The sequence below is a fragment of the Zosterops lateralis genome (genome assembly GCF_965231275.1).
Source record: "Zosterops lateralis genome assembly, chromosome: 6".
NCBI lineage: Eukaryota > Metazoa > Chordata > Aves > Passeriformes > Zosteropidae > Zosterops > Zosterops lateralis.
This window is the reverse complement of record NC_139761.1, coordinates 17,428,737-17,454,365: the sequence shown is the minus strand read 5'-3', so window position 1 is coordinate 17,454,365 and position 25,629 is coordinate 17,428,737. Positions and strand designations below refer to the sequence as shown.

General features: G+C 36.7%; 1 protein-coding gene across 1 annotated transcript in view; it reads left to right on the top strand.

Annotated features, from left to right (window-relative positions):
• The first annotated feature begins 7,720 nt into the window (after positions 1–7,720).
• TTC8 (tetratricopeptide repeat domain 8) overlaps positions 7,721–25,629 on the top strand; it is a 42,160-nt gene continuing 24,251 nt past the window's right edge. Inside the window, exons 1-6 of the mRNA XM_083862552.1 lie at positions 7,721–7,895; positions 16,207–16,236; positions 19,260–19,380; positions 23,600–23,663; positions 23,817–23,976; positions 24,745–24,834. Coding sequence (XP_083718678.1) covers positions 7,788–7,895; positions 16,207–16,236; positions 19,260–19,380; positions 23,600–23,663; positions 23,817–23,976; positions 24,745–24,834 — 573 coding nt within the window. The 5' untranslated portion in view covers positions 7,721–7,787. The remainder of the gene's footprint in view (positions 7,896–16,206; positions 16,237–19,259; positions 19,381–23,599; positions 23,664–23,816; positions 23,977–24,744; positions 24,835–25,629) is intronic.

Sequence of the window (25,629 nt, the reverse complement as noted above, 5' to 3'; positions counted from 1 at the left end):
ACAAGGCTTAGAGAAGTGATTTCTTAAACAAATGCTCTTGGAACAGCTAATTCCAGAGCACACAAGATGAGGGATTATTCTCTGTTAAGTCCTAAGTAATATGGAGTAGCTGGTTCAAGTAGTAATTATATAATATAAAAGATATGAACAACAGTGAAAACATTAATTTCAACATTCTTGGGGATTAAAAGATCTCAGTCTAATGGGAACATGTCTGAAAATGATATTTGGCAAAACTAAGAAACTTACGAGAGAGTAACAAGAATTACCTGTGTGGTGGTTTCATGTTTGCTGAATTTTATTTACCAACTGGGGAACAGAATTTTGGGAGAAAAAGGCAAAACAGGCTCAACTTAAAAAGTAAACAGATAGTTTATTAACACAGTAATAAACTAAATTAACAACAGACTTTTTTAAAAGAGTAACATTAGAAACAAGAAGGCTTGACATAATCGAGTCTACTGCATGATCAAAAAGCAAAGGAAAAGTTATTGATTTCTTCACATCTTGTCTCAACACAGAAGAGTCTGGGAAATCCAGGATAGGAGCATGTACAGGTTAAGGTCACCTAAGGAGAATTCTTTATAATAAGGTGTTAGAAAATGATAAGCTAAAGAGCAATAAGCCATCAGTACATTATACTGTATTTCCAAAAATTCTGACAATTTCAAAATTGTATAGGTGACATGCTTTGAAGATAGAAATTGTGCTGTGTCAAAGCATCATCCAATTCTATAACCATTTTAAAAGCACGTTCTATTATAAACTAATGGTAACTATGAATCCGTGTTTTCTGTTGGTGCTGATTGATGAACTCTATATAATAGCTGACATTAAAATGTAATAATTATATGTTTATAAAATGAAATATTACAGACATTATTTTTTTTCTGTTTCTGCAGAAAATTACACCTTGATAATTATAGGAATTGTGTTCATTTGGCAAACATTCATGCTAGGCACTGGAAGAAACAGGCACCCTATTGAAAAGACAATGAGTATGTCACAATACAGACAGCAACCAAGGCCACAGTACATTTATTCACAGAAGTTTAATTTAGAAATGTCTTCAGGTAATGGTTTCCCAACTTAGGTCTGGCAAAGGGATGAATAAGATAAAAACATTATTAAAATTAAATTAATCCATAATTAGTATAGAAAACAACAATTTCTGGATGTTTGAAAGTGATGCAAGTACATCAGTAAACAACATCAGCTGAAACCGCAGAGGGAACACAAATACTGAGAGCTGCATGGTGCCTTCCTTAGCTATGATATTTTTACCATAAGATCTTGTTTTAGGGTAATCCAGAGTTCAAATCCTCTCTTTTCAAAGTGAAAGAAGGGTTTCCGATTTCAACAGCAAAAATCTCAGTTCAAGAACTTCCATCATAGCATACATTTTTTCCTCAAATAAATGCAAATGAACTTCTACATTTAGTTCCATCTGAAGTTGTTGTAGTAAAATAGTGTTTAATATTAATCTCAGAAGTTAGGTGCTAACATCTATACTTTTTCTTAAAATGTCTATCATGAGCTTTGGGCCTAAAATCTGCATTATCACAAGGGAACAGTCCACTAAAAGAATTCTTTTTAGTCTATAGATAGATAATTACTGTGTTTCTGACTGTCAACAAACTGACACCAGGACGCATTCTGATGTCCCTGAATGGAGCACTCAGTCTCTTTCTGCAATGACACTGTGTTTACATACTGTGGATCTAATCAATGTGCACACAACTTGGATCTAAACAGCTTTCTTTAGTGTGCATTTGAGGCAAAATTATATGTGAAGCTACTCATCTAGGTGATTTGAAGAACTTGTATCAAGACCAGCACTTGACATAACATATGACAACCTCAACAGGTTTAAATGCAGCACATAAAGGGATGGTAGTTAAATCCCAATGCATTTTCTATCAATAAACTTATGATAAAAATCTGATTCTGAACTCTTAAAATCAATTTCAACCGTTGACTAATGACTAAATATAGAATGCAATTTATTTTAAATTCTACTTATGTGATGGCTATCTTAGGCACCATTTTATGATATCATCAAAACCAATGTGAAAAAACACCTCTGCACACAGTCCTAACTTTTATACCTGTTTTAAATCCTTTCTTTACAACTAGGATAGTGTAGAATGATAACCTCAAAACATGTTGTTAAAATTGTTCGGAGAACGAATCAAAATTTCAGCTGGCTGATGATAATTACTAGATTAAAATTGTGAGGTCAAGCTGACCTTCTTTTACACAGTAGCTGACGAGGATTTCAAAATAAAGTGCACAGTACTGACTTTGCAAAAGGTCTCAAAAAGCTTAGCTGTCAAAAGGAATCATGAAACATCTTAACCATAAGTCACTACATAGAATCAACATACAATACTGCATGTTTATCAAATATGACATAATTTATTAGCAATGATACAAATTTTCAGAAGAACTGAAGGAAATAAAATATTGAAACATTAAATAAAGTAACACTATTAACTCTCATAATGCCAAGAAGCTTTAAAAATAACATAATACTATCAAGCAGTGGAGCACAGACCTTGAATTAATTAATTTCACTGTATGACTTCATACTACCAGATTTAACTAAGTGCTGGAACAGATCAGTTAAGGGCTGGAATAGAGTCACACTGCACTTCAGTCAGTCTGCCAACTGAAATAAAGTAAGCTTACTTATAGGACAGCAAATAGTTCTTTTCAAGTGCTTCCAGTTGTAAAAGAAAATAGGGGCCATAAACTGCTACACGACATAATTTTCTAGTGTAACACACTGTGCACAAGCCTTTATAAAGGCTTTATAAAAGAGCCACTCCTCATAAAACTCCATTCATCCTCAAAATAGATCTTTTCCCCACATTTTTGCTCTAAAAATGATAAACTAATAATAAAACAGACTAAGACTCCTAAAAGGAAGAAAGTAGATTTGTAGGGCACCTACATATTTTTTTTTTTGGTGGGAGCTAACAGGTACATAACAAATGATGATGCTCATAACAACTGATGATGCTGGAATGGCTTTGTAATTAATACAGTAGGCTAAATACCAGGAAATCTATTTTTTTTTCTCCACTGCATTTATATATACAGATTTGTATGACCAAAACAATTTATATCAAGATTTCCAGATATGACTGCTAACTTAGTAGTATTATCAGGTTTCCTACTTTGATATTTAAGATCCACTGCAAATAAGTGTGTTAGTCTAGCTGCTCTAAACTCAAAAAAGAAGAAAAATAGTAAAGTCCAAGTATTTTTAAGCTCAACATCCAGTCATCAGTGGATCCTTTGCAATTTTTTTCAACCTATCTTTAAATGGAAATAACATGCCAGCCTTTTTCATAGGCCTCTGTTTGGTTTTTTATAGTTGCATTGATTTTTTCTAGTGTTATGAACACCAATCTATATGCAGTACAGCATACAGAGCATCTGCATCAAACAAGAACTATTGCCTCAAATGAAGTACTACAGATAAAAAGAAAGGTAATAATCTCACTTGAAAATCATCCCATTCGTCCTATACACTGAAGGAGGTGTGGGTGTGATTAAAAAGAGTGGGTTCAGTCAATGCATAAATAACAGAGGACAAACAAAGTCCTATGAAGGTAGATTGATGTTTAGGACCTGAACATTATTGCCACCTCATTTCTGTTATCAACTGCTGGATGATCCCTTTTCAGGTAGACCAAGGTAACCATGGTTAGGATATCATGTATGGTAAGAAAGGAACAGCAGAATTCTTATTTATGATTGCAATAATTGCTATTCATGCATGTTGTTGTCTTGGCTGGTCACAGAATGAAACCTGAAGCTGTTACTATAAATTATTTTCCCAGACGGTGAATCCATGCCTCAGAACAAAACTCTACTCTTAATGCAATTTCATTTGCATGACATCTCTTAATTTTCTACAGTCAGCAAGAAATGGGTTCTACAAGCAAATATGTGATCTCAGCTTCAGATGTCAGAATCCTTGCTGAAAATAACACATAAAGAAGGAACTTCCTCTTTTTGCCCTTCTGCCACATCTGTGTGCCTTCCCCTGGCCTAATCTGTAGTCCCATTCGGGTTCCTTCAAAGAACAAAAAACAAAACCTGCTCTATGCTCTGTTGTCCTCAATTCTCCTGATACCAAAGGTAGCTGACTCACCAGAATGAACCTTTTTTGCATGTCAACTTTTATGATGCCAACTTTTGCTCAAAGGTGAGCAAGACATTTCCAGCTGAGGCAATCTGCAGGTAGATGTGTCACCACTTCAACATTTGTTTTCAAGTCCTTGTTAATTACATTGAGCTGCAAACTACATCTTTCTTCTGTAAACTTGTATCTCAAGAGACATGAGTAACTGACAGAAGCAGTAGCCTGCATCTAAACGAGTCAGCTACTAATGGATACAGGACATTTCTCCTCAGAGCTGCCGAAGAAATTTTAAGGTATCAACAAAATTTTAGGATCGATCTATTTTTAGGTTCTATTTCTGGTTTTATTGTAAGACTGTGCATTCATGAGGAGAGATAAGGCTGAGTATTAGCATTCCAAATTCAAGAAATAAGTATGATTGATCGGTGCACAGAAAATTCCCATGAGAGACTTACAGTCATGGAAGACAAAGTCAACCTATATTAGACAGAAGAGGAACTGATGCTGACTTCTAATACCTGAATCTTTTGTTCTTGGTTCAAATAAATGAAGCCGAGGTTCAAATTATCTATGAGACAGTGATATCATCACAATACTCAAGCTGTAAATAAAGCAGCACCACTAAATTTCCTGTCCTTTCACAGAGGATGAGAATAGTCACTCAAAACATGCCAGCTAAGTTCAGGTCACCTCTAATACAATGAATGTGCATAGTTATACAAGACAAGCACATGACTTTTCTTTAATAAACCCTGGTGATTTCTGTAGTTATGTCACATACCTATCATTGTCCCAATATAGCACTGACTCAATAAACATGGAGGAATTTATTATAGTTGGAGAACATTTGATTATTATGATCAATTAAGCATTTTTATCCAAGGTAATTGAAAGGACTAACCACTAGACTACAAAACTTTTGGTAAAAAAAGGCAGACAAGCCTATATTGCACTAAAGCCAGGCAAATTCCACCTTTCATAATATCACACAATGTTACACTACTTGTAGCATTTTGCATGGCAAAATGCTTTTTCCACCTGGACAACCTCTCCCAGGATGCTGCGATCACTAAATTCTGATTTTTTTTTTCTGTCAATGTTAAACAGAAAAATTATAATTTGTTCTCATAGAAATCAGGTACATCTCAGGTATAATTCCCAAAATTAATTTTGTTGAACTTCCCACAAAATTAATTTTCCTCATTTTGAAAGGGTGGGTGAAAGAAGTGGATATAACTCTAGCAAACTACAAACAATGTTTTAGCCCTGAGCTCTGGGAAATAAACAAAGTATATTCAAAATAATTCTTTTTCCACACTCTACACATAAGTATGACAAAAGTAATTCCTGAACATTGAGATCGAACCACTACTAATGGTACTAAAAACAATCACTGGTTTCCCATAAGCCACTGAAAAGCTATCTTGTGATAGATAACACCTCCAGCCACATGGCAAACCTGTGCTGGAGCAGACTCCTTGCAGGACCTGTGGCCTCATGGAGAGAGGAGCTCATGCTGGAACAGGTTCATGGTGGGACTTGTGACCCCATGGGGGGCTCACACTGGAGCAGCCTGTTCCAGGACCTGAATATAATTCCTGGCTGTTTAGCTTCCATGCAGTTATGCTGGAAGGGGACTGATACACAAGGCACACAAAGACAGCCACAGGGACTCTTTTTGTTCTATTCCAGGATTTTAGTAAGTTAGAGAAGTGCCATGTGGCCACCCACAGAGGTTAATATTTAGAGAAAATACTGGTTAAAAGTTCAAATTTGAGGACTTCAATAATCAATATAAATGAGAATCTGCATATTAGAAAGCTTAGAATATTCCTCCACACAGGAAGTGAAAAGCAGTATTATCAGTAGAAAAGACTTCAGAGATGATATGCATAGGATGACCAATAGGATGCATAGGATGTGCCAATACCAGAGAAAAATTTTCTGGCTTTGTATATCATTTAGAAACTGAAAAAAACCTCCTTATCTGCAACCAAACAGAGAACAAAAACCCCTGGCAGGGGGTGATTGGAAAGAAGGAAAATTAGTTTTCCTGTCATTTGCAACACTGCAAAGTATCATTGTAAAAAAGCTGAAGATGCATCTTGATCTAATTGCTACCATAGGACAACGTTAGTTCAGCTTGATCACCAAGTGCAATGAATACCTTTCCCAGCAGTGTAACAAACAAAAATTGCTGCAGAACCATCTTCCCCTTCCTTTTGCTGAGAAGCTATATGGCAGTTTCTACCCATCTGACTTCAGAGGACTGTGAACTTTCCACAGGGTCACAGCCTTCTTTGGGCAGCCACCTGCTTCCTTCAAGCATCCTCAGCTCCCCTGTGCCTTCCATGGGCTGCAGAGGCAGATGCCTCACCTTGGTCTTCACCACAGGCTGCAGGATCTCTACTCTGGTGCCTGGAGCACTGCTTCCCCTTTTGTTTACTGATCTTGGTGCCTTCATAGCTGTTTCACATATTCTCAGTCCTGTTTCGAGCTGCACTTGTGCAGGGTTTTTCTTCCCTTTTTTAAATTGTTATCCCAGAGATGCTACCACCACTGGCCTTGGCCAGCAGCTCTACTGGACACAGGGGAAGCTTCCAGCAGCTTGTCACAGAAGCCACTTGTATGGGCTCCCACCCAAAGCCTTGCCATGCGAACCCAATAGACCTGTGCCCTGTTCACAGGACAACCAAAGCAAAGCTGTCTATAACTGCTACTTCAGTTCAAGCCACTTACTCTGATATTCGAATAAGTCATAGTTCTGGGACTGCCACTTCTGCTTCTCCATCTTTACACCTGACATTGATCTTGCTAGCCTGAGTATTAATTTCATGCAGCTTGGACAAATCGACAGTTTAGGTGAGACAAAAGCAATAAAACCAGAATGATCTCATTAAATGGCAACAACGTGATTTTAGCAATCTTGTTAGTGTTCATCCCTCAAAGATTTTCACACCACAAATGTAGTTACTGCTCCAAGCATTCCTAGGTTTTTTTTCTTTTACTTTGGTTGTTGGTTGCAACCACAATTTTAAAGTATATATAAACTAGGAGCAATTGTATTCCAACTTTTAAATCTTTAAATATCTCAGTCTGAAAATTTCCCTGCAAAAACTAATGAACTAAAGGAACAGGTAGAGTCTGCAAGACTGAAAAGTGTTGTTTACAGCAATCTGGACTTCTCCCAACCAGGGCTCCATGGCTCTAAAGGACATTTTACCAAATACGGATTAATGGACTATATTGTTCTTGTTTAGGCACTTATTCTAACTCCTCTAGATAACAGGACAGAAAATGACAACAGTTAAGAACAGTGGGGTTACTGGGAGCCCACTGAGCCCAGTATTACAGTCAGTCACCGCTATAATAAGCCCACGAGAGGCGCTGGCAGGAGGGGCTCGGCAGGGGCAGGCTCCCAGCTCCGTGCCCGGGATCACAGGGCCCGGCCCGGCCCCGGCAGGCCCCGGAGCCGCCCAGAGCCGCCTCCCCGCGGCCCCGGCGCTCCGCCCCAGCGGCCGAGGCGGGGCCCGGCGGCTCCAGGGCGGCACCAGCGCGGCCCCGCTCGGCGGTAACGCGGCGGGAGGCGCCGGGGCCCGGCCGGACCTCCCGAGCTGCTCCCGCCGGCGAGATGGGGCTGGAGCCGCTCTTCCAGGCCTGGAGCTACTTCAGGCGCAGGAAGTTCCGGGAGTGCGCGGATGTCTGCTCCCAGCTGCTGGAGAGGCCGCCCGGCGAGCAGGTACCGGGGCCGCGCCGTGACGGGAGGCGAGGAGCGTCCCGGCCCCTCAGCCCCGCGGGCCCCTGTGCCGGCTGCAGCCGCCCGAGGGCCGACCCTGGCAGCGGGCGGCAGCGCTGGGCCCCGCCGAGCGGGAAGCCGGGCAGCGCCGCCCCTCCGGCTCCCCCTTCCCCCCGAGCCCGAGCGGGGAGCGGAGAGCGGGGCCGGCTGCGGCTCCTCCTCTGACACGCCCCGGGGGAGCCGCCCCGCCCCGCCCGGCCTGGCCCGGCCCGGCCCGGCCCGGCCCTGGGGCTGGGAGGGGAGAGCGGGGCTGCGGTGCCGGTCACTGCCGGAGCGCTCCGGGACCGCCGTGCGGGCCGGGCTCTTCGCAAAGAGAACTTTAACCCGCCCAAGGTGTTGCAGAGTTAAAGAGAGAAAAGCTGAGATGAAACATCAGCCCTGCTAGGGATGTTCCTGTTGAGATGTTTAGATATCATAGCTGCTGTATGGTCCAAATCACATAGTGTTAAGAGAGATGCATTTTAGCTCAGCTTAATGAGCCCTACCTTGGGACAGGAGGTGTTTGTGTATCTCTCTTTTGCTCTTTTTCCAGCTGCAGAATCTCTGGAAATGCAGGACATGTTTTTTCAAAACCTGCATATTTTCTCACCTTTCTGTAAGAGCAAAGGATTTCGGAAAGTTGTTTCTGGATTAATGTTTACATGATGTAAACATTTTTAATGCCATATTTTAAAAACAGTAATTGAACAGACGTCATCTTAAACACTTTACAGTAATTTTGTAAGTCTTTCAAAGCATCCTATAGACGGATGTTTTAAGAATCTTGAACACAGTTCTTTTTATCACAAAGGGCAAGTCTTTAAAGAAAGCTGCCTGGTCACACAATAGGGCAAATATAAAGCACAGTAATTATTTGAACTAGTTTACAATGGATATGTAAAAGATTATTTTTTTAATGTTTAATACTGCAAGGCACCAACAAAGAGCCATCAGCAGAAACATTTTTAATGGAGAAAGTATTCCAAGAACATTATTCCTGAACCTTAAATGGGACTCAGTATTAGTTCCATGCTAGTGCTTTATTATTTATTTGTATTTACATTATTAGGTCTTTATATATGTGATCTTTTGCATATGGAAGGACAACACTTGATTTGTGAAAGAAACACTTGAAATAGCACAGATAACAGTAAATAAAAGTTATAAAGTTCATAATGCTTCTATTGGTCTTAATTTATAGCGTTTTAATAGATAAAACATTTTGCAATCTATGATGTCAACATGGGAACGTAAAGGCAACTGCATTTCTACTCTGTGCTTAAGCTCAAGTATAAAATGGTATTGTTATACTTGTCAGCACCAAACTTCTGCTGGGCTGTTTCCAGTAGAACTGGTAAGGAATAAAAAGATGTGTGAGGCCAAAAAAAAAAAATGCTTAGACGGAAATTAACAAAACAGCAGTTAGAGGATGTAGTTGGATAAGGTCTTGAGCAGCCTGGTCTGGTGGGAGGTGTCCCTGCCAATGTCAAGGGCAGGGTGGAACTAGATGATCTTTAAGGTCCATTTCAAATCCTTCACATTCTGTGATTCTCTGATGTAGATCCTAATTGGTTTTCCTTCTTCAAATATGGATCGCACATGGTGAAACATCTAAGTACATAAATTAATTTTTTTTTCTTAGACAAGGTACATATTCTCCTTAGAGAACAAGGACCTTATATACCAGCAATATGAGAGTTTTTCCAAATCCTCTATTGAGACAAAAAATTTTGATCACCTAATTTAATCTTTGAAATGTTCACACCAGCCTATAAGCTCCATCTCTTATAAGAATGAAAGAGGAAAAACATTTAAGATAATTTCCTTTGAGAAGTGGGGTAAGGAGGGGTTGTGGACATTGTCAATACCAGATCAAACTGTATGCTCTTAGTCTTACATGAAGTCTCTGAATTTTAAGATCAAGTTTCATCACTGTTTTGAAAAAACTTTCAGGCCACAGTTGCATGCAAATGACCAGATTTTATAACTTCAGTATTTTGTTTCAGAACTGTGTTCCTATTCAGAGTTCTATGTGAAAAAGGTACTCTTCAGCAGCAGCTTCAAACCTACTGGAAAGTTCAGATGGAAGAGAGGCAAACTTGAAATAAGATTAGTTTGGTTCTTGCTTCATATAATCTTCTTGAGGAATCCTTATTAATAGCTCATTTTAAGCAGGAATGAATGACTTATAAAAGTATTTGAAAGTATATGTGTTTGAGATTGGGAAATATCAGTCCTTTTCTATAATGTTTAAAAATGCGTGGCAGGATGTTTCAGTCCTTGTCTGAAAAGATTTAATACAGCAATGTTAAAGTAAAGTTTGCAGACACAAAGTGGATTTTACTCTATAGAAGTATTTCATGTAAGGAAAAACAATTTTTCTTAAAAATTAAATAAGTGGAGAGATGATAAATAAATGGAAATTCATGTTGTTTCAGAAGGATCATGGGGTAAACTCCAAACATGGTATGTAATGAAATAGCTACACAGCTCTTTTCCATCATTCCTCTCTGTTAAGTCCAGACAAAAAGCACAGCTGCTGACAGGAGAGGATGTCGCATTATTTATACCACCTGTTCATTGTGGTACAGCAGGTTGCAGGAAGCAGAATATTTGTTAAATAATTTCAAGAGTGCAACTTGAACCAAACTCAAACCAGTTCAACATACAAAATATTACATCTAAAATCTCTTCAACAAAACATTTTTTTGATTGACTAATTAGAATATAACTTTAATGTTCATGGCAAACTTAACATGGAACAGCATTTCTCTTTCTCAGTCAACTGTGTTCATGATATTTAGATTTTACCGTTTTTATTGTAATCAATTTAAAATCCTAATATTTTCTGGCTATCTGTCCAAATTAGCCTGTATTTATTTTATTATTAGCTTCTCATTTTTAAGGGTGTTCTCCTTATCCATGTTGTTGCACTTTCAGCTCATTACTGTCTAACACTTGCTACTTTCAGGTACCAGTCTATCCTCTTTACTCTGCTAGACTAAGTAGTCTAGCAGAAGTAGTAACATGCCTCAAGAATATATTTTATATATCCTTGAAACCTTGCAAACTATTTTGAACTTACTTAATGCAACAGAATGAAAAATCTAATCATGTTTATGGATTGTAGTATATATAGCTTGCATTTAACAAAATCATTATTTTTCTAAAACCTTTGAAAGGTACTCAGATACAAGGCTGAATACTGAGGTAATGAGAACTCCAGTAAGTGGCATACATTACTTAACTTTCCTGGCTTGCCTAGTCTAATCTTATTTTAGATTATTCTGAATTTATTCCAGTAGTAGTATATCAGCAAATTTGCTCTAGTTGTGAATATTAGAAAAGTGATCTATGATTATTTTATTTCCACATTAATCGAGAATCCAGGATCGTTTTCAGGCAGTTTGGCTTTGATTTCTGGTATCTCTGTTATTTTTGAAATGGCATGTTAATGAAATCAGTAGTTCCTAAATATTTTGATTGAACTTTAATTCTGTCGTTTTCAGCCACCTACCAGAAAATGGTGCTGTTTTCCATCTGTGTGAATTACATTAGTAGCATTTTAATATAAGATGGCAAATTATCTAAAATAAAGTATGTATCATTTTTGCTACCTAAACCAGTAAGTGTGGTTTATACTGCTTAAAAAACACATAGCAATTTGATGGTCAGACCCTTAATGGTAGCACTAGTGCAAATCAAACTCAAGATATGTCATGTTGGGCACCAGGAAAGCAGACAGACAAATGACAACACTTGCAGAAAGTTTGGATTAAGTGAGCTGCTGTGCAGCACGAGGGAATACTCAACGGCTGTAATCACTATGCCATCTGTTCTTATCCTCTTGTCCCATATTCTGCTAAGCATGTGCTTCCCAACCTCTGCAACCAGAGAAAGAGGGATCTTGTAGGAACAATAGCCTTTGTCACTGTTCAGGGATTCACTTCTTTGAATTAGGGCATAATTTAAGCTACAGGAGCTGGTGTCTTTTAAAGACATGCCCAGGTTGAGTTAAACAGTGACTCTGACAGGTCAGAACTTTTTCATTCTCAAGCAACTGGTCTTTTCCATTCTAAGACATGTAATGTAACAGCAGGTAGGTAAAGGAAGTGACTAACAATGACCAGCTGGAGAGTGTTTTCATGACTGAAAGAGATGGCCTTTCCTGTGTGAAAGCCTGCACCTTTTTCCCAGCTTGTCTGCTAAATGTTAGCACCACTCCTGCTCCACTGCACCTGCAGGACTGTCCTAGAGCTATGGGCTGCTGAAACCAGCTTTTTACAATAGCCTTAGAAATAGGTGCATTTTTGCCACCTCACTTAAAAGTGCAGTAAGAAATTTTCTTGACCAGTTCATCTTGACCTATGTCTTGATTTACCACTCCCTGTATTAGCTCAGTATTCAGGATATGTTTGTATCAAAGGTATAATGACAAGAAGTTCTCCTTTAGGAACATGGCAAAAGAGGATATAAAGATCTCAAAAATAACTTTACTGATGATCCAGTCAATAGTCACATGTAGATAGATTTAGAGGCTGTCTTAAGTGTGCAGGACTCTCTTTGAACCCTGTCACCAGATGCAATAAGCCCTAGGAGGTTTTTAAACTACTTTGTTGAACATGCTAACGGGGCATGAATCAGAAATTTTCTTACATAGCAGTATCAAATACTGTGCTATTATAAATTTTGAACTCTTAAAGAGTACAACAAAATTGAAATGTTTTAAAATCAATGAAGTTTTCCTGAAGAGTTCTTAATAAATAACATTGTGATAGAAGAATAATTAACTGCTACTGAGTTACATCTTGTGGAAGATTGAATTTTTTTTCTGTAAAATATCCTGTGCATTTCTTTATTTAAGAATTAGGAATATAAGTAGTATTGGTGGAATTCACTTCTATGCTGACATTCTTATCTCAGGATAAATAAAAACTGTATTTTGTGTAACTAGCATTTGGGCATAGAAAGAAGTAAAATACTGGTGTTCAGTTTAATTATTTCCTATTGTAAGCAAACAGGCCTTTTCTTCTGTGTTTATAGTAATAGCTTGACCTAGAGGAAATACAATCCAGGACTGTCTCTGTTGATCATCCTGATTAGTCACCTAATCTGATTATTCTTTGTGTTCCATATGTCAGATTCAAGGCAATAAACAGAACCCATGTATGAGGCCTGCTCTAGTTTAACAATAGAAAAAAATTGCTTAATGTAATTAATAGACATAGGGTTCTTCCTTTGTTCTTCCTTTAATTTGATTAATGGTCTTCTATGAGTATTTGCTTTTGTTCATTCATCCTTTCTTCTCCTATGTTGAACTTTCAGCTGCTATAATTTGCATACTTGTTTTTGTAAGATCATAATAAAGTTATCATGGTTATGTTTATGGACATTGAACTTGATTTGAAAAAGCGTCTTCAACAGAAATCACTTATTAGTGCAAGAGACTGTAAGGTTATGCATGAAAATATTGACACTTAGAGTGAAATCATTGTTCCTGGGTAAAGGTTTGGTGGGGTTTTTTTCTGTGTTTCTGCTGTTAATCATTTGAAGAACATTTTCAGAATAGAATAATTTTAATATTTTGCATGTATAAAATTATACTCACCTGAAACTAATTGTAGAGTGAAGCCTTATTATAATAAAAGGTATGTAATATATTCCCTCTTCCAGGCATCAAAAACCTTAATTATTCTAAGTAATTTTGGTATTCAAATAAACTGACTTTACATTTTAATATTAAGGTGCCCTCAGTGGATTTGGGGATATGGATTAAATAGTTCCTTCATTGCTTTTACAATCTTTTGACTTTCAAGGGAGCTTTATGTGTAAATGAAGAATAAATTTGAGCTTTTGTTTTGAGACAAGCTTACAGGGCAGTGCTATTTGTTAATCCTCTCAAAGAACTCTTTATTTGAAATCTAGTTCCTGTGGATTACTTGCATGTGTAGCAACTGCTGCATCCACCCATGTTAAAGTATATTATATTTAAATGTAATTTTTGTTATTCCATACTTTTGTTTAATCTTAGGATCCTGTTACCTGCTTGAGAGTTATTTAAAATCCGAAGTTATTTCTCATCAAAAAGTGAAACAATGTATTAATTTGTATTAACAATGCATACTCTCACCTACAACTATGGGAGTGCAATGGATTTTAGTATTATTGACCTACTGTACTTTTTTGCCAAAATCATGAGGGATGTAATTTCTGAATTTTATAGTAATATAAGTGCTCCTACATAAGCAAATTTATTTGATTTATAATTTATTTTTTAAATTTGTGAACAGTGCCTAAAATAAGATACACATCTGTAACATCGTGGTGTTTTTGTGTTAGTGTTGTCATATTACTCCTAACTTGTCCTCATTAGTTACTGTTGCACGTATGGTATGGAAGAGACCACCTAATGTTCTTATAACCATCTTCATGTGTGCTGTAATACTCAGACACAATGAGGTGAATAAAATGCATGCTGAAATATCTCAATGTCCTTTATTACTTAGAAAGTTGAATAGTTTCTTTTTTTTAGAAAACAACTGCTATACATAAAAGAATTGTAATAGTTAATTTAATCATACAACTGAAATGCAAAGCCAGTTTCAGTGCCTTAGGCCCAGGTACATTACAGTCAATGGAGATTAATCCCTGAATTAATGTTTAGTTCCACAGTATACTCGATATGTATGATGTGTTATGCATTCTAACACCAGTGAACAACTTTCTGGCTCCAGATACAGTCCTATAAAGGCCACAAATTCCAGTACACTACAGAAGGAACGTGTCCTTCACCAGTATTCCAGGTCTCTGCTGTCAGAATAAACTGAGTGAAACTGTTCCAACTGAACGAAGTAGACCATGTCTCAAACTACAGAGGGCTGATCTTGACATTGCCATTCCTCTGGTGGAATGGAGGCCAGCTCTGTGTCTTGGCTGCAAAGCAAGCCAGCAGCAGGGCAGTGCTTGAGCTGGAAGAAGACATTGTTGTGATCTAATAGCAGCCTTCTAATACATACAAGGAGGTAATCAAGAAAATGGAGCCAGGGACCACTTGCAATGATGCAGGGAAGTGAAGGAGGCTTTGGCTTGGTATGAAGGAAAACATCTCTGAATAAGGATAGTCAGCAGTAGAGCAGGTTGCCCAGTGGCATTGTGCAGCCTCCATCCTTGCAAGTTTCCAAGATCCAATTGGACAAGACTTTGAGCAACCTCAGCTGACCTCATAGCTGATCTTGCTTTGAGAGGTTTGGACTAGAGATCTTCAGAAGTCCCTTTATAGTCTGAACTACTTGAAGATTGTATATTCAGTCTGATATAGTTGTCATATATTTACACAATGCCAGATATGCAAGAAAATTTTCACTGCCTCTAGGAGCAAAAATGATCTGACACTACAACAAAATAATAGTGATTTAGAGAAAGTAACATCTATCTCCCACCTTCCTTGTCTAAAGGTAAAGTAATACATTCGGAAAAACTCATCCCCAGTCCCTGGAAGTGAGCAGCAAAAGCTCTGAAGAATAGCTTAAATATTATGTAAAAGTGATAATTAAACATTAATTGGTAATAAACCTACATTTTTTCTTGTCAATATTTACTCAACTTTACCAGAAGTTTTCAAGTAGATGTAAATTCCAGCTTTTTCCCTTACAGTAAACTTAATCTGGTAGCTTTTCTTTTGTGTTTTTGGGTAGTGCAGTAGGCTGTTAATTTGACATTTATTCCACTTGCAATATTACTGTGCAGTTGCAATGAATACGTCATCTTCATCATAAAAGTACCATGAAAAAGTGCTGAAATTTTCTTTTGTCTTCTAGAGTGGTATCATTGTGATCACTGGCAGCAGCTAAAAAAAGTGTGAAAAAATGGATTTTATTAAGTAGGCATTTTAAAGACCGTGGTGTTATAATCTGATTAATTTTTAGGAGATGTGCATACATCTTCCAAGTTCATTTTCTTTTAATCTATCATTTTTCAGCTTTATAATGATTGAATATTATTCTAAGATTTGGCTAGGATGATCCAGCAGAAGCGAGAATGCAAAGGTATCAGAAATATACACGTTCTGCAAATTTACTGTCATTGTGCAAAACATTGATTAGCTTCATAATGGGTGTAAGTTGAGATAATGTAATAAAATGGAAATTTGGATACATGTGTTTAGAGAGAAAATGTTTGTGTAAAATGAGGTTGTCACAGAGTATAAATGCAGTTGTGTTTTTGTTTTTATTGTTTGGCATTTCTGTACCTCAGTTTCGATTTTCTCTCTTTTCAGGAGCTCGATTCTGAATACACTGTGTTTCAGGTAAAGTTCTTTCCATAAATACAATTATTAGATGCAATCATTGGGAAGAATTTCTGATACACTGAATACTTGTTTTGTTGTTAAGTCTTCAGTAGTTTTTTTTTTTTTGTTGTTATTGCTAAGGCATTACATTTGATAAGGGGAAGATTTTTGATATTTTGAACAGGCAGCTTTTATATTTGATAGAATTTTGTTTCTCTCATATTTTCCCTGTATCTTTATTCAGCAGTTCAGTGCTTTCTAAAAGCTAAATTGAATCTACCTTGAACTGAATGACCTTCATCTACAGATGAGATTAGGAAGAAAACAACGTGTATTCACAGACAGAACAATGTTTGTGCTCTTTGGGCTCACTTTCATGTTTTATTTAATGCATGTAGTGGTGGGCTCTTACCCATGCTCTTCCTGCTCTTGCAGCTCAGGCTCACTGCCTACCTTGTGTAGAGTCTGGTAGCCTTGTAGGTGCATGATGATGATTTGCATAAGTGGTGGAAGACTGAGAGTAATTAATTAATTTTCACTCTGCACACATTAACTCTAGATTATTGCAATGGCAATAATAACAATAGTATTGTGCAGGTGATGGCATATTTTGGCTCTAGCCCACAGTCAGAAGAGATTAAATGCAATGTGAAATAGCATCTTTAAATACAGCTCTGTAACATATTTTACAGGTCTTTAATTATACTCCATGAATTCATGCAACTTGTTTGCATAGAGAATGGTTTCACTGAAACACTACAATTCTTGAGTGTAATTATTACCCTTCACAATGTAGTTGTGTTCTGGGGTTTTCATTGTGTATGGAATAAAATATATTGTAATAGAAAAAATTATTGGAGAATACAAGCTCTTAGAAAAGTGTTACCATGTTCAGAGAAAACATTTAAATTTAAATATTAAGTTTATATTTTTGATTTGGTTTTTGGACTTCTCAGAAACAAGAAGAAAATACTTGATTCAGTTACAAACTTCTCATAAATGGAGTGAAAAACACTTTGTCACTTTTCTTTCTGAAGTTTAGCTTTACATACTGTGTACTGTATACTTATATACTGTATCACATTTCTGCACCACCTTAATTTCTATTATGTATTGTAAATTTTTGTTCTGATTATGAGTTAAGCAAACTAAATTTGTTATGTTGTGAATATGTGGGTTGTCTGAAATCAGTTTCCCTTTCTTTTTCCTACTACATAAATGCTGTTTCATAAAAATTCAGTTTATCTTTATAAGCTCCAGACATGGTGCTTATCACAAAACAAAATTATCAGTCCCACAAAGAGAAAGCAGATAATCTGTAATCTACAAACAGATGTTTAAATAAGGCATACTGTGTGATATTTGAATTTTTTGTTGGCTGTGATGCCTTAGACTAGGAGCTTTAGACTGGAAGAGATACCTAAGGAATCTGTGTTTTTTATGACAGATATTTATCCAGTAATGACAAAGAAATGTGTTGATTTTAAAAACACATTTTTGCTTGTTAGTTAGTGGAAAAATCACAATAATACACTTACGCCTATGTAAAGAACTGACCTCAGTTTTAGCAACTAGTATAGAGGAATTACTACTTCCAATTTCCAGGAAAAGATCATTACTATGGGCAGATTTTCTTCTAGTAAGAAATTAGCCAGTCCTTGGCTATACAAGAGCTCTAATTGGAGCATATTCCCTGTATAGACATGGTTGTGTTGACTGCAGATATACAGAACAGAGAACCATCAAGGTATTAAAAATTCAACAAACTAAATATTTCACAGAATCATGAGAAACAGTTGAAGGTGTTGAACACCTAACAGAAATCTCTATATTAATTAAAGGCTGTTATCCTACTACATAAGAAGAAACTAAAAGAAAAAAATGCAGATCTGGATTATGACTGTCTGGCCTAGATTCAGATCATCCTGCTGAATTCCCTTCTCATCATTCTTGAACAAAGATTTCTAATTGTGGTTGAATCAGCTGGCTGAAGCCCTCCTTTACTTCTGCTTGGAAGAAAGCACTTTTTATAAGAATAGTTAAATATTTCAGCATCTTTAGATACACTTTCTTTTTGATTGACAGAAATTTGCATAGAAGTATAAGGGAAGTGTGGAGGAAAAGACAGGATGAATAAAAAGTGTCTCATTAAATGATTACTTAAATTATTAAATAAATCTGAATTTCAGATCTTCTCATACCTCTTACTTAAGGAACAAATATTTCCATGTGTTTGACCTTTATTTCTATTAAGATAGCATCAGTCTGTTTCTATTTTGAAAGGACTCCTTAGCCAATATTGAATATGCTTTTCCACCAGGTTGCTGTACTCTGTGTTAGAAAGGAAACAAATCTAATTATTTTGGCAGTGATTTTTACTCTGGAAAATTTATGATGATCTGTTCAATATCTGATGGAAGATCAGGGATTGATCTTGTGACTTCCTTTATCATGCCAGTTCTATGAGTACTTTACAAGCATATCAAGTTGTCAAAGTGGTTGGACCTGCACTTACTTTGTTGGTATTTCTATATGGCTGCTACTGATTTTTCTTGTTTTCTTTTTTCTCCTTCCTGATTTGGTGTCTTCACAGTCTACACAAAGCTTGTCACATAGGCTAGAGTTATGCTTGCCTTTCCACCCTGCTCAGATTATCCTCCAAGACAAAACTATGTAGTAATTTGTCAGTTCAGGTCACTAAAATGTATTCCAATACATTTTATTAATGTTTTATTTATTTATGTATTTATGAATTATACTAATATATTCCAATATATTTTATTCCAATGCCAATACAGATTATGAGTAATCTGAAATGCTTAGGGTATATATTTATACAGTGTTTTACAGCTGATGCTTTGGACAAAGGACTTAGTCCTCTTTTATACCTCCATCAAACAGATGGATGTACTCAGCTGTTTTAAGTCAATACCTTATTCAAGCCTAATAAAACTGTGAAGTGAATAATAAAGAAATGGTAAAATTGCTGATTAGATTATTTACTTAGTGTCTTGAAGATATTTTACTTTTTACTTATCTAGGCTGCTTGGAACCTGAAAACACGAGCTTTGACAGAAATGGTGTATGTGGATGAAATTGATATGGATCAAGAAGGAATCGCAGAGATGATCCTGGATGAAAATGCCATTGCTCAAGTTGCACGTAAGATTAACTTTCCCTTAAATACATTGACTCAACAAGAGCTCTTTTGGCCATTTCTTATGTCATCTACCATAGAATGGTACAAACTGAGGTGACCTGATACAGCATTTAGTATTTGTAAAAAAGGCGTTTTAGATTGTTTTATGGTTGCATGGCAATGTTGAGATCCACCATGTGTTCTTGATGGAGTATTTAGCCCTGTCAGATGAGAGTTCAGACTGTGCTCAATTGTGTTTTGTCAGCTTTTGCTCTACATTTGAGGAAATGTAGTGAGCATACGAGTGGTCACTTGCTTTTTCCATCAGTATGTTGATTTCTTTTAATCCTTTCTGGCTTCTTTAGGCACTATGGGAAACGAGAAAAAATCTGCCCACAGTGTACTGTGAATTTTATCCATATGCTTGTAGTGTTGACAACAGTCAGAAATCACCTTATGCCATCCTATCCTGCAAACATTATCTGAACTGATTTTCTTTCTTCTGCTTTTCTCTACTTCATTTTTCTCTTCCTTTACAGAGCAGTTCTTCAGCTCTGCCATTGATTCTTCTATTGAAGAATTGAAGCAATTCTTTTTCAGTTTCATCAATTCCCTTCCAAATGGACAATTATTAGTTGTCTTCCACTACTTTTTGGCATTATTTGGGGTTTTTTTCTGTTTCTTTAGTACAGTCTACATGGAAATTTTTTATGTAACTTATTAAGTGTGGCTCTCTACCACATACCATGTCAAGGAATTCAAGGGAAGAACTGGACATGGGCCAGAACTGATACTTGAAGTAAAAGAAAAGCTTAAAAGCTTTTCTTGTCTGTATAGATGTAGGCAATTCCGTATCTATCTGATTACCTTTTTTAAATTTTTTCTTACATGCTTGGTCACAGTCAAACAGTACTGGAGATGTGTTTATACATTGTGATCAACTAATTATATATATCTGTCTTAAAACACCATAGAAAGAAAATTTAGAGTTTTATTTGATTTTGTGCCCCTTGTGGTAGAGATTATTCTCCAAGAAAAATAATTTGATGAGTACTATTTAGAAACAAGGCTTTCTGGAAAAATATCCATACTATGTTGAAACTGAACAAAAGATGACTTTCTGGATAGTGTGTCACAGATTTCAAAACCAAAGAAAAATTATTACAATAGTATAGCCTGCCTTTCTGAATCATTGAGATAAGACTGCTATCTGTGCTTCAAATCTGCTAGGTGTGCCTGAGCTAGTATATAATTTTTCAGAAAATATAATAACTTTCCAAAGATAGAGAACTCCCTGCAGTCTTTTGTAAATTATTAAATTTACTAGCTTTTGTCAGTGTGCCATATCTTTAGTGGGAATTATCAACTATACTCCACCTGTTGCTTCTTTGTGAACATTTTATGCCTGATATGTAGTTATTTTCAAAGGTATATTTCCAAAGTAAATCGTTAAATCTTTCATTAAATCTGTCATTAAATCATTCAGTGATCTTTTCTTTGATAAACTAAACAATCTCCTCATTCTGAGCTATATCTTGTAATTTTTGCATTGAATCTTGAAACTTTTCTTAAGCCTTTCTAGTTACCCACTTGTCTTTTGTAGTCACCAAACCAGACAATGCTCCACTAACACGCAGAAAACATGTTTTTCTTCTACACCTTGATTTTCCTTTATTTTTATACATCTAAGGTGTTCTAATGTATACTTTCGCATAAAAGGTAAGCACAGAAATCTCTAAACAGAGTGCAAGGAGGAAAGAGTCAGTGGTGCATAGTGACAGGACCAGAGGCAGTGGGCACAAACTGAAACTCAGGAGGTTTTTTCTGAACATCAGGAAACATTTATTTTCACCTGTGAAGGTGAATGAGAACTGGCAAAGGCTGCCTAGGGAGACTGTGGAATGTACCTTCTTAGAGCTATCCAAAACCCATCTAAATGGGGTCCTGGGCAACTGGTTTCAGGTGTCCCTGCTTGAACATTGTTGGACCAGATGGACCAGAGGTTCCTTCAAACCTCCACCATTCTGTGGTTCTGTGATTACTCCACTTGGGCACATGACTTAATAAAAATGGGTGCTTACTGACTGTGGGCTTTTTCTTTTGCTGTTAAAGTGTGTTAGCCATAGTTGGTCTTGATTCAGGACTTTCACTGTGGCAGATCTTTCAGGATATCCTCCTACATTAAAGTCATAGTTCATAAACATAAAATTGTGTAGCCGCACCTCTCATATTACAATTGGTATTGTCTATACTTTTCCTACCAAGCAGTTAAAATCCTTCTGCATCAGTTACATATCCATTTCAGTTTTACATCTGCCTTTATCTTAGTTTCCAGATTAAACTCTCTTAATAATGACTTTGCTGTCAGTTGTGTGTTATTAAATAATTACTAAAGTGTATAGAATCTGTGAGAAAAAACTACTTTTCTGTGGTTCCTCTTCACATGTTTGTAATGAAATCTTTCTTCCACCAGTTGGGGTTTTTTTTAATAATTTTGCTTTGTTAATTTTCCATCAGTCTTGTTTATTAACAAAAATGTCCTACAGCATTGTTTTACAGAAAAGTCCATTATGTTACTTTTGGATGATTAACACCATTAATTTTCTCAGTTAATATTGTAATCGTGTTTAAAAGTGTGACCTTGACAGCATATTTTTCAGAAAGTTTTACTAATTGGAATATAATCGCAGCTATTTCATTAACTGGGGAGTTAAAAGAGTCGTCTGCAGTCATCACTAACTGCTGAAATTTCACTCTTAAATTCTGACACTTCTAGTGGCCACATGTGCTGCCGTGGCCTTTTACATCTGTTTATAGCTAGTTGGCTTGGGATTCTCAAAGTAAGGACTGAGTTGCCTGGGTTGAGGTCAGAGGAACTATACCCTGTAAGCATTCTCCCAGTACACCAAAAACTCAAAGCAATTGTAGTTACTAAAAAACATGTCTGAAAAAAGGAATTCTAATGTCTTGCTACTTTTATATTACAGCAATAGTTTCAAAAAGAGTTCAGAAAGTGGAAGAGTAATACATTTATCTGCTAGTCTGAAAAGTTGAAAGCCACTTTCCCCATTTCTCTGAAGAATGCCCTAGTTATCATGTTAGAAACTGTGTTGTGTGAACTATCCACCCTTTCTGTTGTGGAGTAAAAATGTCAAGATTCACAGGGCTATAAAAGGCAAGTAGGCAATAGAAATCCTAAATGTGTCCAGCCAAAAGAGAGAGAATCGTAGGGGTTTTTATTTAGTTTAGCACCAATTGCATATTTAGTTGGTTTTACTAAGGAGATCATGGTTAATACCTTCTTTTGTATTATTTAACTTTAAATACAGCTGTAGTCAGGTGGCTGCTTAGGGTTTATCTTCGGGGAAAAAGAAGGAAGGAAACTGTCTCCCTGTCAGTTTTTCTTCAGTTCTTGGAAATATTTGCAATAAAAGCAGTTCATAAGTATATAGAAAATATGCAGACGAGTAACAGTGGTTTGTCAAGAACTGTCTGTGTTAACTTAAATCTCATTTCTTTCTGTACATAGTAACAAGCAGTGAAAAGACTGCAAGGTATAGATGTTATATGTTGCTTTTAACCTAGTGTTTAAAATCATCTTATAGACATTCACTTAGGAGGTTAGAAAAACTGCCCAATCAAATGTCAGTTCACCTGGGCTCAAGCTAGTTCAGTGTTTTCATCGAAGACCTTTGGGTATGGATGAGTTCACACCTTACAGTGCTCTAAATTGTAGGTGGGGATCTTACCCAGGGTAATGTCATGAGATACCATTCTCTATCTGCTCTCTTGGTGAAGGTTTAGATTTACTTACTCAAGTCTGGGTGCCAGATAGAAAATACACCATTTCAAGTTAGCCTGGTCTCATTGTTTCAGTAACTTTCTTACTTTAGCACTGTGTGGTGTTTCTATGATGTTGTTGACAATTGTTGGGTCAATCCCAGTAGGCATCCATACAGACACTTGTTTGCTCTCCCCAGGTGGGATGGAGAAGAGAATGGAGAGGGTGAAAGAAAGAAAAACACTATTCATTGTTTGGCAGGTTTCTTGCAATAGTCTATCAATTTATCAGTAGTAAAATGCAATATTTGGGGTTTGTTGTTTTGTTTAGTTCTTTGGCCCCTCAGTTTGAGTAAAGAAATTTCTGGCTTACTGTTTATGGTAAAACACAATCATGTTTGAAGTCATCTGGACAAAGGAGTAATATTTCAAAGTGAAGTGAGAAATGGTCTTATTTTGTAGGACCGGGAACATCTTTGAAACTTCCTGGAACTAGCCAAGGTGGAGGCCCCAGCCCAGCTGTTAGGTATGTGATAGTTTATTTTTAAAAATGTGAGAAGTTAAAAATGAACAAATTGTAAACTTAACTTCAGAAAATGAAATTATTCATGTATAACTGTTTAAATTCCCTATCAATAAATACCGTTTAATGTAAGGATAATGTACTTAACATCTTCAGGCCAGTAACTCAGTCAGGAAGACCCATTACAGGATTTGTGAGACCCAGCACACAAAGTGGGCGGCCAAGTACCATGGAACAGGCAATCAGAACACCTCGAACAGCTCTCACAGCTCGTCCCATCACTAGTGCTTCCGGAGGATACATCAGGCTGGGCACGGTGAGTTGCTTTCCCCTGTCCCCAGAATGGAAGATTTCTTGGTCACAGTATCAGGCACAGTGACTCTGTACTTTACGTAAAAGCTGCATCTAAACTCAACTTTGAAGGAGGCAAGTATTTTTAATTTTTAAAATTCTTTTCAAAATAGAGTTTGAAAATAAAACTTCTTGTGCATTTGCTAGTCTGTTTATATTTAAAAATGTGCATAAATTCACAAGTTCACCAGGATTCTTATAAATTCCAAATTCACATGCTCTTTAAGACACATTTTTATTCCTGGAAGGCCATGCAAAGTCTGTGACGTGATTTCACCATAAATGTCTACTGCAAAACAATTGCTAAGCACTCAGTGTCTGTCACTTCAAAAGATAACAGGAATAGTCTGTACTAATTTATCCCATTTTTTGGGCAAAATTAATAAACTACAACCAGCATGAATATGTAATACATATTAAAATCACATTAGTGGCAAAATGTGGCATCTTCTCACTATTGCAGGTAGGAACTAATCTTTCTAAGTATTTCTTGAAGATTTTTTTTGGTTATGTATCTCAACTATCAAGTTACATGCTTGGGCACTGTATGGAAATAGTGGGGAGAGACAGAGAAGAGAAAGGAAAAGTCCATACTGCACAGTAGAGCAGTGAATCTACGAATGTTTTGTTTAGAATTTTGACTTTTTTTTTTTGTATGCTAATACTATTTTGAAAATCCTCAGGAGAAGTGTAGGGGATCTTCTCAATTAAAAAGCTTCTTTTTCCCCCTCAGGCTTCAATGCTAACAAATCCAGATGGCCCTTTCATAAATCTGTCTCGACTGAATTTAACAAAATATGCTCAGAAACCCAAACTGGCAAAGGTATGTAGCAATTTTAGTTAATGTTGTGATATCTTTTTCTCGTTTTCTGGTGTCATTCTAATGTAACTGTACATAGGGTTGGGGATAAAAAACAATGATGAACAGTGGATTAGGTATTAACCTCAGAAAAATAGTGTTAATCACCTTTTGATAGTTTATCAGTTTGAAAGTTTACCAGACTTGAAATTGAAGGTATGTCTGAAGAGGTTATGGTGAAAGTATAACCTAGGAAAAACATTCATATAGGAAAAAATATTCCACTGGTGAATACTTTTGAGCTGTGCATCTAGGAGTGATGAAGGGCAACTGAAAAAAAAGCCAGGAGCAAAAAATCAGCAGAACCTTCCCTAATGTCTGGAAATGTGGTTCTGTGTACAAATAGATGGCAATCCTGGCATAAAAATACCATAAAAGTCCAATGTTTGGACTTTTTCCTTTGCTTTTATGGCATGAGTTAACACTTTTTATGTAAAAGGATACTATTTTTTTGTTCAGAATACTTCTTCATTTTCAGTTAAGATCATCTGATTGATGGTCAGTGAAACTTATCTGACAATAGAACAGGTTTTTGCAGATTGTCTGCCCAACTTACAGATTTCAGCTCTGCGTGGCAGGGAGCTGAAAGTTGTGTGAAGATTTATCATTCTGTTGCCTTCCAGTTGAATCTTTCCCCAACACAACCAGTTAGCTGTGTGCCTGAACATGTTTTCTGTGCATAGTGTATGCATAAAAAACTATTGTGCTGAGGCCAACAGCTCATTTTGCACAGTGTTATCAAGTAATTATCTCTAGGGA